This window comes from Macaca thibetana, chromosome 3 (genome assembly GCF_024542745.1).
Source record: "Macaca thibetana thibetana isolate TM-01 chromosome 3, ASM2454274v1, whole genome shotgun sequence".
NCBI classification, from domain to species: domain Eukaryota; kingdom Metazoa; phylum Chordata; class Mammalia; order Primates; family Cercopithecidae; genus Macaca; species Macaca thibetana.
The window spans coordinates 67,318,917-67,332,537 of NC_065580.1; the positions used below are offsets into that span (position 1 = coordinate 67,318,917).

The window sequence follows — 13,621 nt, forward strand, 5'->3', positions numbered from 1 at the left end:
CTTAAATGATACAGAATGGCAGAATGGATAAAAATTCACTAACCAAGTAAGTGCTGTCTTCAAGAGACTCAACTGACACATAAGGACTCACATAAACTTAAGGGAAAGGGATAGAAAAAGATATTCCATGCAAATGGAAACCAAAAGCAAGCAGGAATAGCTATTCTGGTATCAGTCAAAACAGACTTTAAACAACAGTTAAAAATAATAATAAAATAAAGAGGGACATTATATAATGATGAAAGAATTATTCCAACAGAAAATTAGCACAATTCTAAATATATATGCATCTAACACTGGAGCTTCCAAATTCATAAGACAACTACTACTAGACCTATGAAATGAGATAGCAACACAATAATGGTGGGTACTTCAATGCTCCACTGACAGCACTAGACAGTTCATCAAGACAGAAAGTCAACAAAGAAACAATAGACTTAAATTACACCCTAAAACAAATGGACTTAACAGATATTTACAGAACATTCTACCCAACAACTGCAAATATACATTCAATTTTCTTTTTTCTTTTTTTTTTTGAGATGGAGTCTCACTCTGTTACTTAGGCTGGAATGCAGTGGCACAAGCTTGGGTCACTGCAACCTCCACCTCCCGGGTTCAAGTGATTCTCCTGCCTCAGCCTCCTGAGTAACTGGGACTACAGGCGTGTGCCACTACACCTGGCTATTTTTGTATTTTTAGTAGAGACTCCTGACCTCAGGTGAACCTCCCCCCATAGTGCTGGGATTACAGGTGTGAGCCACCACACCGAGCCAAGAATATACATTCTATTCATCAGCACATGGAACATTCTCCAAGATAGACCATATGGATAGACCACAAATAGGCCACAAAACAAGTCTCAGTAAATTTAAGAAAATTGAAATTACAACAAGTATCCTCTCAGATCACAGTAGTATAAAACTGTAAATCAACTCCAGAAGGAACCCTCAAAACTATACAAATAAAAGAAAATTAAATAATCTGCTCTTTGAGTCAGATCTGATTAAATAATCTGATCTTTGAGTCAACAATTAGATCAAGATGGAAATAAAAAATTATTTGAACTAAACAATAATAGTGACATAACTTATCAAAACCTTGGGGATGCAGCAAAAAGTAGTGCTAAGAGGAATGTTGATAGCATTAAATGCCTACATCAAAAAGTCTGAAAGAGCACAAATTGACAACCTAAGGTCACACCTCAAAGAACTAGAGAAACAAGAATAACCTAAACCCAAACCCAGCAGAAAAAATAAATAACCAAGATCAGAGCAGAACTAACTGAAATTGAAATAAACGAAAAATACAAAAGATAAATGAAACAAAAAGCTGGTTCTTTGAAAAGATAAACAAAACTGACAGACCATTAGCGAGATTAACCAAGAAGAGAGAAGATCCAAATAAGCTCAATTAGAAATGAAATGGGAGATATTGCAACTGATATCACAGAAATACAAAAGATCATTCAAGGCTACTATGAATACCTTTACATGCACAAACTAGAAAATCTAGAGGAGATGGATAAATTCCTGGAAATATACAACCTTACTAAATTAAATCAGGAAGAAATAGAAACTCTGAACAGACCAATAACAAGTAGTGAGATTGAAACAGTCATTTTTAAAAATAGCCAACGGAAAAAGGTCCAGGACCAGGTAGATTCACAGCTGAATTCTACCAGACATTCAAAGAAGAAATGGTACCAATCAGCCGGCCATGGTGGCTCACGCCTGTAATCCCAACAGTTTGGGAGGCTGAGGCAGGCAGATCACAAGGTCAGGAGTTTGAGACTATCCTGGCCAGCATGGTAAAACCCTGTCTCTACTAAAAATACAAAAAATTAGCCGGACATGGTGGCATGTGCCTGTAATCCCAGCTACTCAGGAGGCTGAGGCAGGAGAATTGCTTGAATCTGGTAGGCGGAGGTTGCAGGAAGCTGAGATCACGCCACTGCACTCCAGCCTGGGCAACAGAGCAAGACTCCATATCAAAAAAGAAAAAAGAAAAAAGAAAAAAAGAAATGGTACCAATCTTACTGAAACAACTTCAAAAAATAAAGAGGGAATCCTCCCTACATCATTCCTTATGCCAGTATCACCCTAATACAAAAACCAGGGAAGGACATAACAAAAAAATAAAACTACAGACCAGACATAACAAAAAAAGAAAACTACAGACAGAGAGGAAAGCAGTAATTCACAAAAGAAATACTTGCTGTTCTTTCATTTCATTGATATTATATTTTGGTAACTCATAAAATGTAAAATGTAGTTTTCCTTAAGTCTTTAGGTTCAGTTTACAATCTTAATTTTTGTTAAAATAAAAATAAGATCATCACTTTCACTGTTCTTTGATTAATATTCAGTTAATTTATAAATCTGACAGAATAATTTCATCCAAATTAAACACTCTATATATAACTGAGGAAAAAACTTCATAATTTATACTTGTTTTCTCAAACACATCAAGCACCTAACAAGTTAGACTTACAAATTTGACAAAAGATATCTTCTTAACCTCTGCTAACATGTGAATGTTTTTGTCCCCTTGCCTCCAAATTCATATGTTGAGGCCCTAATGTGGTGGTATTTGAAAGTAGGGCCTTTGAAAAGTAATTAGGTCACGAGGGTCTAACTGCTATGATGGAATCCAGTGTCTTTATAAAAATAGGGAGAGAACTAGCACTATCTGCGCCATATGAGAATACAGCAAGAAGGTTGCTGTCCACAAGCTAGGAATTGGTCCTCATCAGATACCAGATTTTCCACAACCTTCATTTTGTACTTCCCAGCCTCCAGAACTGTAAGGAACAATGTTTATTGTTTAAGTAACTGAGTCTATGATATTTTTGACATGGTAGCCTGAGTTAAGACAGCCTCCTTAAAAAAATTTTTTAAAAACCCATTTTAATTTTCATTACATCAAGATGATGTGTTTGGCCTATGAAATTATTTTAAACATTTCAAACATCTTAAAAAATTAAAAATTAAAGAGTACATGTAGAGCAGCATGATCATTATAAAATCTGTTCAAGTTTATTTTCCAGTGAAAAGAACTGAGTAAAGAATTTGGGTCCATGATATAGAGAAGGAAAGTGAAGGACTTCTCTAGGTCCTAGGGTTCTAATTCTCTTTGACTGTAACTATCAGAACATACTGCATTAAAGTCTATTGTATACTACTGAAATCTTGTTCAGCCTACAATTTCCTGAACAATTCTTAACTGTTTTGCTCATTTTGAATATTTGGGGAATTTTTTTTGAAATGACAGTAAGCTCAATGAAATGTATTTACCAAAAATATGATAGAATATCCCCTTAGGCAAGAATTTAGGACAAGGAAGAAAAAAGTTCCTCTCTATTGTTTGCTTGTGAAACAATATCTAAGCTACATCATTAATTCTGGACACCACACTTTAGCTGGGACACTGACACACTGGAGTATATTTTGAGATCATGATGATGATGAAGGGACCTGAAGCCATGTCACATGAGGCAGGCATTAAAAAGAAAATAGGGAATGAGTAAAACGCTTCCAAAGAACATCATGTAGAAAATTTTTTATGTTTTACCAAACCAGAATCAGGATCAAGGTGAAGGTTACACAAACCCAGATTTCAACCAGGGAGATGTTGTGGAAAGAAATTCAGACCTAAAAGCAGGAGATTTGAGTCCTAGGCTACTTTATTACTAGCCATGGGGTCTGGGGGCAAGTTGTTTAAACTCTGGAACCCAATGCTGACTGTTCAACAGAACCTTTCTGCATGGTAGAAATATTCTACATCTTAGTTGTCCAATATAGTAGTTATGAGAGGTGACAAGGTGCTAGCAGCCCTCGCTCACTCTCGCCACCTCCTTGGCCTCCGTGTCCATTGTGACTAGGCTTGAGGAGCCCTTCAGCCCACTGCTGCACTGTGGGAGCCCCTCTCTGGGCTGACCAACGCCAGAGCCGGCTCCCTCTGCTTGCAGGGAGGTGTGGAGGAAGAGGCGCAGGCGGGAACCGGAGCTGCACATGGCCCTTGTGGGCCAGTGTGGGTTCTGGGTGGGCAGGGGCTCAGCAGGCCCCTACTCTGAGCAGCCGGCCGGTGCTGCCGGCCCCAGGAAGTGAGGGACTTAGCACCTGGGCCAGCAGCTGTGGAGGGTGCACTGGGTCCCCCAGCACTGCTGGCCTGCATGGGCTGCACTCGAATTCTCGCCAGCCTCAGCTACCTCCCTGGAGGGCAAGGCAGGACTCGAGCCCCGTTCTCCCCGCCCCCCTGCTCCCCGGGGCTCCCACATCCCCCACAACCTTGCCCTCGCCCTCCCCTCCCACCCCCTCACCATGGGCTCCTGCTCTGCCTGAGCTGGACTGGCAGGCAGCTCCACCCACAGTCCTGGGTGCAGGATCTACTATGTCTAGCTGGAGGATTGTAAATGCACCAATCAGCACTCTGTGTCCAGCTCAAGGTTTGTAAACGGCAGGAATCAGTGCTCTGTGTCTAGCTAATCTAGTGGGGACTTGGAGAACTTTTATGTCTAGCTAAAGATATGTAAATGCACCAATCAGCACTTTGTGTCTAGCTCAAGGTTTGTAAATGCACCAATCAGCACCCTGTCAAAACGGACCACTCAGCTCTCTGTAAAATGGGCCAATCAGCTCTCTGTAAAATGGACCAAACAGCAGGATGTGGGTGGGGTCAGATAATGGAATAAAAGCAGGCTGTCCCAGAGAGTAGCATCAACCCTCGCGTCCCCTTCAGGACTGTGGAATCTTTGTTCTTTTGCTCTTTGCAATAAATCTTGGTGCTGCTCACTCTTTGGTTCTGCATTGCCTTTATGAGCTGTAACACTCACGTGAAGGTCTGCAGCTTCACTCTTGAGGCCGGCAAGACCACGAACCCACCAGGAGGAATGAACAACTCCTGACAGGAGGAAGGAACAACTCCTGACGGGAGGAAGGAACAACTCCAGATGCGCTGCCTTAAGAGCTGTAACACTCACCGCAAAGGTGGGCAGCTTCACTCCTGAAGCCAGTAAGACCATGAACCCACCAGAAGGAATAAACTTCGAACACTTCTGAACATCAGAAGGAACAAACTCCAGACACACCATCTTTAAGAAGTGTAACACTCATCGCGAGTGTCCATGGCTTAATTCTTGAAGTCAGTAAGACCAATAACCCACCAATTCCAGACACAGTTACTAGCTACAGGTTCGCACTTGAAATGCAGCTAGTTTGATTGAGGATCTGAATTTTAAATTAAATTAAATTAAAATTAAAATAGCCACAAGTAGAATTTTGAGAGATTAATATGGTGGATAGGAGGCAGGACTAGCTTGTAGCTCCCATTCAGACGGACACAGCAGCATGTGGAGACTCACATTGTGAACGTTTGCTCCAAGAACTACCACAGGAACATTCCAGGAAAGCCAAGAGAATCCACAGACCTTTGGAAGGAACTGGATCACTGCTGCACGCTCCCTGAGACACTGAAAAACTTTGAGTCTGCTTGCTTTCTCAACAGGGAGGCTTGTGGTCTGGGCAAGTTGTCAGCCCTGGTCACCGACTGCCTGTAAATAGACTCAGTGCTGTTGTGGGGCCTGGTGGGAGTGAGACCAGCCTTTAGGACTGCAGGCTGTGTGGGAGTACGGTGAGGCCTGTGACTGCTAGTTTTCCCTCACTTCCCTGGTGACCTGTATGACTCAGCAGAGGCAGCCATAAACCCCCTGATAATATAACTTTATGGATTGGGAACCCACCCTCAATAGCCCCTAGCAGTGGCAGCAAGCCCCACCCAAGAAGAGGTTGAGCTGAGTCATGCCTATCTTTGCCCCTTCCGGTGGTCTTTCTCTACCCACCCTGGTAGCTGAAGACAAAGGTCATAATCTCTTGGGAGCATGATGCCCCTGCCCACTGCCTGAGAAACTTGAATACTTAACCAAGTGTCCCTAGGGCAAGTTTGCATCTTCCCTGTAGAACTGCAGCTGATGTGCTCTTGAAAGCGCCACCTCCTGGGTGGAGGCCAACCAACACAAAACCAGTGCACTAAACAAAAACAACCAAGGACCCTCACAGGGTCCACTTCACTCCCCTGCTACCTCCACCAAAGCAAGTGATGGTATCCATGGCTGCAAGACTTGAAGCTGGATCACATCACAGGACTTTTTGCAGGCACTCCCCAGTACCAGCCCGGAGCCTGGGAGCTCTGCAGGGTTGCTAGACCCAGAAGGGCAAAAACAATCACTACAGTTCAGCTCTTAGGAAGCCCCATTCCTAGGGGAAGGGAGAACACCACATCAAGGGAGCACACTATGGGACAAAATATTCTGAACAGCAGCCCTTGAATCCAAGATCTTCCCTCTGACATAGTCTGCCCAAATGAAAAGGACCAGAAAAACAATTCTGGTAATATGACAAAACCAGGTTATTTAACATTCCCAGAAAAATCATACCAGTTCTCCAGCAATGGATCCAAAATGAGATGAAATCTCTGAATTGACAGAAAGAGTTTAGAAGGATGATTATTAAGTTAATCAAGGAGGCACCTGAGAAAGGTGAAGTACCACTTAAAGAAAAAAAAAAAAAGATACAGGATATAAAGGAAAATTCTTCAGTGAAATAGATAGCATAAATAAAAAATGATCACAACTTTTGGAAATCAAGGACACACTTAGAGAAATGCAAAATGCACTGGAATGTCTCAGCAATAAAATCAAACAAGCAGAAGAAAGCACTTCAGAGCTTGAAGACAAGGCTTAAAAAATTAACCCAATCCATCAAAGACAAAGAAAAAATAATTTTAAAAAATGAGCAAAAACTCCAAGAAGTTTGGGACTATGTGAAATGTCTAAACTTAAGAATAATTGGTGTTCCCAAGGAAGTAGAGAAATCTAAAAGCTTGGAAAATGTATTTGAGGGTATAAAATGTCCCTGGCCTTGCTAGAGATCTAGACATCCAAATACAAGAAGCTCAAAGAACACCTGGGAAACCTGTCACAAAAAGATCATTGCCTACGCACATGGTCACCAGGTTATCTAAAGTCAAGATGAAGGAAAGAATCTTAAGAACTGAGGAAAAAGCATCAGGTAATATAAAGGAAAACCTATGAGATTAACAGCAGATTTCTCATCAGAAACCTTACAAGCTAGAAGGGATTGGGGTCCCATTTTTAGCCTTCTTAAAAAAAATCATTGGCTGGGCACGGTGGCTCATGCCTGTAATCCCAGCACTTTGGGAGGCTGAGGTGGGTGGATCACGAGGTCAGGAGGTTGACACCAGCCTGACCAACATGGTGAAACCCCGTCTCTACTAGAAATACAAGTTAGCCAGGTCTGGTGGCATGTGCTTGTAATCCCAGCTACTTGGGAGGTTGAGACAGGATAATCCCTTGAACCCAGGAGGCAGAGGTTGCGGGAGCTGAGATCACGCCATTGCACTCCAGCCTGGGCAACAGAGTGAGACTCTGTCTCAAAAAAAAAAAAATTATCAGCCAAGAATTTTGTATGCAGTGAAAGTAAGCTTCATAAATGAAGGAAATATATAGTCTTTTCCAGATAAACAAATGCTGAGGTAATTCACTACTACTAAGTCAGCACTGTAAGAACTGCTAAAAGGAACTAACATCTTGAAACAAATCCTTGAAATACACCAAAATAGGACCTTCTTAAAGAATAAATCTCACGGGACCTATATAACAATAACACAATGAAAAATAACCAAAAGTATTTGAACAACAAATAACACAATGAATAGAATAATACATCACATCTCAATACTAACATTGAATATAAATGGCCTAAATGCTCCACTTAAATGATACAGAATGGCAGAATGGATAATAATTCATTAAGTTTCTGCTGTCTTCAAGAGACTCACCTAACACATAAGGGCTCACATAAACTTAAGGTAAAGGGGTAGAAAAAGATATTTTATGCAAATGGACACCAAAAGTGAGCAGGAATAGTTATTCTTACATTGGACAAAACAAACTTTAAAGCAACAGCAATTAAAAAAGACAAAGAGGAACACTATATAATGAAAAAAGGACTAGTTCAACAGGAAAATATCGCAATTCTAAATATATACGCACCTAATACTGGCGCTTCCAAATTTATAAAACAATTACTCCTAGACCTAAGAAAAGAGATGGATGGCAACGCAATAATAGTGGGGGAATTTAATACTCCATTGACAGCACTAGACAAGTCATTAAGACAGAAAGTCAAAAAAGAAACAATAGACTTAAAGTATACCCTACAACAAATGGACTTAACAGATTTTTACAGAACATTCTACTCAACAACCGTTCATCATTACATAGAACATTCTCCAAGACAGACCATATGATAGGCCACAAAATAAGTCTCCGTAAATTTAAGAAAATTGAAATTGTATCAAGTACTCTCTCAGACCACAGTGGAATAAAATTGGAAATCAACTCCAAAAGGAACCCTCAAAACCATGCAACAACATGAAAATTCAATAACCTGCTAGTGAATGATCATTGGGTCAACAATGAAATCAAGATGGAAATTTAAAAATTCTTTGAACTGAACAGTAACAGTGACACAACCTATCAAAACTTCTAGCATACAGCAAAGGCAGTGCTGAGAGGAAAGGTCATAGCATTAAATGCCTATATAAAAAAGTCCAAAAGAGTACAAATAGATAATCTAAGGTCACACCTCATGTAGCTGGAGAAATAAGAACAATCTAAACCCAAATCCAGCAGAAGAAAAGAAATAACCGAGATCAGAGCAGAGCTAAATGAAATTGAAACAAACAAACAAACAAACAGACGTACAGAAGATTAATGAAACAAAAAGCTGGTTCTTTGGAAAGATAAATAAAATTGATAGACCATTAGCGAGATTAACCAAGAAGAGAGAAGATCCAAATAAGCTCAATTAGAAATGAAACGGGAGATATTACAACTGATAACGCAGAAATACAAAGGGTTATCGAGGCTGCTATAAACACCTTTACGTGCATAAACTAGAAAACCAAGAGGAGATGGATACATTTGTGGAAATATACAATCCTTCAAGATTAAACCAGGAAGACTTAGAATTTCTGAACAGACCAATAACAAGCAATGAGATTGAAATGGTAATAGAAAAATGGCAAAAAAAAAAAAAAAAAAAAAAAAAAAAAAAAAAGTCGAGGACCAGATGGATTCATAACTGAATTCTATCAGACATTCAAAGAAGAAATGGTACCAATCCTATTGACACTATTCCAAAATACAGAGAAAATCCTCCCTAAATCAGTCTATGAAGCCAGTATACCCTAATGCCAAAACTAGGGAAGGACATAACGAAAAAAGAAAACTATAGACTGATATCCCTGATGAACATAGATGCAAATATCCTCAATAAAATAGTAGCAAACTCAATCCAACAGGATATTAAAAAGATAATTCATCATGATCAAGTAGTTTTCATACCAGGGATGCAGGGATGGTTTAACATACATAAATCAATAAATGTGATATACCACATAAACAGAATTAAAAACAAAAATCACATGGTCATCTCAACAGATGCAGAAAAAGCATTTGACAAAATCCAGCATCAAAACCCTCAGCAAAATTGGCATAGAAGGGACATACCTTAAGGTAATAAAAGCCATCTATGTCAAACTGACGGACATTATACTGAACAGGGAAAAGTTGAAAGCATTCCCAGTGGGAACTGGAACAAGACAAGGATGCTCACTTTCACCACTTCTATTCAACAAAGTACTGGAAGTCCTAGCCAGAGCAATGAGACAAGAGAGAGAAATAAAGGGCACTCAATTAGGAAAAGAGGAAGTCAAATTGTCACTGTTTGCTGATATGATTGTATATCTAGAAATCCCTAAAGATTCATCCAAAAAGCTCCTAGAACTGGTAAATAAATTCAGCAGGGTTTCAGGATACAAAATTAATGCAACCAAATAAGTAGCTCTACTATACACCAACAGTGACCAAGCCAAGAATCAAATCAAGAACTCAGTTCCTTTTACAACACCTGCAAAAAATTTAAATACCTAAGAATATACCTAACCAAGGATGTGAAAGACCTCTACAAGGAAAACCACAAAACACTGCTGAAAGAAATCATAAGCGACACACACACACACACAAAACAAACACATCCCTTGCTCTTGGATGGGTACGATCAATATTGTGAAAATGAACAAGCCGCCAAAAACAATCTACAGATTCAATGCAATTCCCATCAGAATACCACCATTATCCTTCACAGAGGTAGAAAAAACAATCTTAAAATTCATATGGAACCAAAACAGAACCCACATAGCCAAAGCAAGATGAAGTAAAAAGAACAAATCTGGAGGCATCACATTACTCGACTCCAAACTATACTATAAGGCCATAGTCACCAAAGCAGCATGGTACTGGTATAAAAATAGGCACATAGTCCAATGGAACATAATAGAAAACCCAGAAAGAAAGCTAAATACAGCCAACTGATCTTTCATAAAGCAAACAAAAACACAAAGTGGGGAAAGCACATCCTATTCAACGAATGGTGCTGGAATAATTGGCAACCCACATATAGAAGAATGAAACTGGATCTTCATATCTCATCTTATATAAAAATCAACTCAAGATGAATCAAGACTTAAATTTAAGGCCCGAAACCATAAAGATTCTGGAAGATAACATCAGAAATACCCTTCCAGACATTGGCTTAGGCAAAGACTTCATGACCAAGAACCCAAAAGCAAATGCAACAAAAGAAAGATAAATAGATGGGACCTAATTAAACGAAAAAGTTCAGCACAGCAGAAGAAATAATCAGCAGAGTAAACAGACAACCCACAGAGTGGGAGAAAATTTTTGTAAACTATGCATCTGACAAAGGACTAATACCCAGAATCTACAAAGAACTCAAACAAATCAGCAAGAAAAACAACAACAACAACAACAACAAACAATTCCATTAAAAAAGTGGGCTAAGGACATGAATAGACAATTCTCAAAAGAAGATACACAAATGGCCAACAAACGTAAGGAAAAATGCTCAGCATCACTAATTATCAGGGAAATGCAAATCAAAACCACAATGTGATACCACCTTACTCCTGCAAGAATGGCCATAAAAAAAAAATAGATGTTGGCATGGATGCAATGAAAAGGGAACACTTTTACACTGTTTATGGGAATGTAAACTAGTACAACCACTATGGAAAACAATATGGAGATTCCTTAAAGAACTGAAAGGACATCTACTGTTTCATCCAGCAATCCCACTACTAGGTATCTACCCAGACGAAAATAAGTCATTATACAAAAAAGAAACTTGCACATGCATGTTTATAGCAGCACAATTTACAATCGCAAAAATATGGCACCAGTCAAAATGCCCATCAATCAACTAGTGGATAAAGAAAATGTGGCATATATATACCATGGAATACTATTCAGCCATAAAAAGGAACAAAATAATGGCATTTGCAGCAGCCTGGATGGAATTGGGGACTATTATTCTATGTAAAGTAACTCAGGAATGAAAAATCAAACGTTGCACGTTCTCACTTATATGTGGGAGCTAAGCTATGAGGATGCAAAGGCATAAGAATGATACACTGGACTTGGGGACTCAGGGGAAAGGGTAGGGGATGGTGAGGGATAACAGACTACACATTGGGTACAGTGTACACTGCTCAGGTGATGGGTACACCAAAATCTCAGAAATCACCACTAAAGAACTTATTCATGTAAACAGACACAACCTGTTCCCCAAAAGCGATTGAAATACAAAAATAAATAAATAAATTATAAACACTCAGAAAAATAAAAAAATAGCCTCGTGTAACTACTGACTAGAAAGGCACACCTCTAAATCTTAATTTTTTTTTTTTCCTTTCTAAAATGGGAGTAGGCATGTGCAGTGGCTCACATCTGTAATCCCAGCACTTTGTGAGGCCAACGTGGAGCCCAAGAGTTCAAGAGCATCCTGACCTTCATGGGGAGACTCCTGATTCTACAAAAAGTAATAATAATAATAATAAATAGCCAGGTGTGGTGGCACGTGTCTGTGGTCCCAGCTATTTGGGAGGCTGAAGCAGGAGGATGGCTTGAGCCCAGGATCTTGAGCTGCAGTGAGCCGTGTTTTCACCACTTGCACTCCAGCTGGGGCGACAAAGCAAGACCCTATGTCAAAAATAAATAAATACATACGTACGTACATACATAAATATAAAATCAGAGTAATAGTTCTAATCAAATTCTTGACCAAAGGATCAGATAATATACGTGAACTTTGAAAAACTAAAAAATACAAGTATTACTTTATGTAGATAACTATTTTATTATTGTTTTATACTCAAGAATTTTTATCATTTTGAATCAGAGGGAAATGGAATAAGCAGCCTGAGAAAACTGAGTTCCCGATATCTGGTAGAGTTTTGAGGCTGTCTGGCAATAAAGAACAAAAATATCCCGGAGAGTTAGGCTAAATCATCCCTCAATTACCTGCACAGACCTTCCCCGGGAGGTCCTCTTTGACTCCCTGGACTGAATTAATAGTCCTCTAGGTATAACCATGACACTTTTCATGCTGTATTGTAAAAAAGTGGTCTGTCTGCTCAACTTTACCGAAGAACAGGTGCCTCTGATCCCCGTGTTCTTCTGGTTGTCAACCGCTGGGTACACAGTATATCCTCAATCTGTATTTGTTGAATAATTTACTTGCACGTATTCGTGAGGGTAGAGTTCTCTGATAACTTAAGTAACTACTAATCCGTGGGAAACAGAACAGCTCTTTAAAGACCATGTGGATGAATACCGGCTGTTGTAACTGCCCAGTTGGTGCATCTCGGATGCCAGGAGCCCGTCCAGTGCTGACCTCTTTCTTTTGCCCTTGCCTCCCGCCCCTTCAGTCTGAGGGATATAGAGGACCTCACAGTCATGAGGTCGCGACAGTCCGCCCCGTCGTGGAGACAAGCTGGACGCGGAGAGAGAACTACATTTCCCAGCTGACTCTCCTGCGCGCGCCCCTGCCTGCGCGCGGGGGGCGAGTGCACCGGGCGCTCGCTCCCTGCCGAGCGCTTGTCGCCCGCCCAAGCCTTTGCCAGGGGATGAGGTGGGAGGCGCTAGAAACCACTTAGCTACAGCCAACCGCCCAATGCAGCACTCGCTCGCTCCCCCCGCCAGCGGAAGCGCCCGCGGAGCACAATGCAGCACTAAGCCGCGGTGGAGGCTGCAGCGCCACGGCCGCCGCAGCACCGGCTGGGGCTGGGAGGAGGTGGCCGTGGGGAGCCCAGGGCGCGGAGTGAGGGAAACGGACTCGGCGGCCCCGGCATGAGGAGCTGAGCGTTTCGGGCGAGGCGGGCTGACGGGAGCACCATGCAGGCGGCGGTAGCTGTGTCCGTGCCCTTCTTGCTGCTCTGCGCTCTGGGGACCTGCCCCCCGGCGCGCTGCGGCCAGGCAGGTAAGTTAACCGCCCTCTGTGCCTTCGGGCCATACTATTTCCCGGGAATCTTTGGAGCCCTCAGGCGTATTGAAAAGGGGGCATTCCCATTTCCCGAGTGCGCGGGGAGATTTTTTTTTTTTTTTTAAATTCGGGAGGGTGGTGAGAAGTGAAGCAAAAATATATGTGTGGGGGCGCGCAGATGCACTAGAAGCCTTGGG

General features: G+C 41.0%; 1 protein-coding gene across 10 annotated transcripts in view; it reads left to right on the top strand.

Moving 5' to 3' along the window:
• Window positions 1-13,014: 13,014 nt before the first annotated feature.
• The window catches only part of ADAM22 (ADAM metallopeptidase domain 22), a 249,763-nt gene continuing 249,156 nt past the window's right edge, over window positions 13,015-13,621 (top strand). For 7 of the 10 annotated variants that reach the window (XM_050785301.1, XM_050785304.1, XM_050785307.1 and 4 more), the window contains exon 1: window positions 13,122-13,421. In XM_050785301.1, the coding sequence (XP_050641258.1) occupies window positions 13,337-13,421 (85 nt within the window). In that variant the 5' untranslated portion in view covers window positions 13,122-13,336. Of the gene's footprint in view, window positions 13,422-13,621 lie in introns of all 10 variants that reach the window. The other 3 variants (XM_050785298.1, XM_050785299.1, XM_050785302.1) reach the window with 3 other exon arrangements.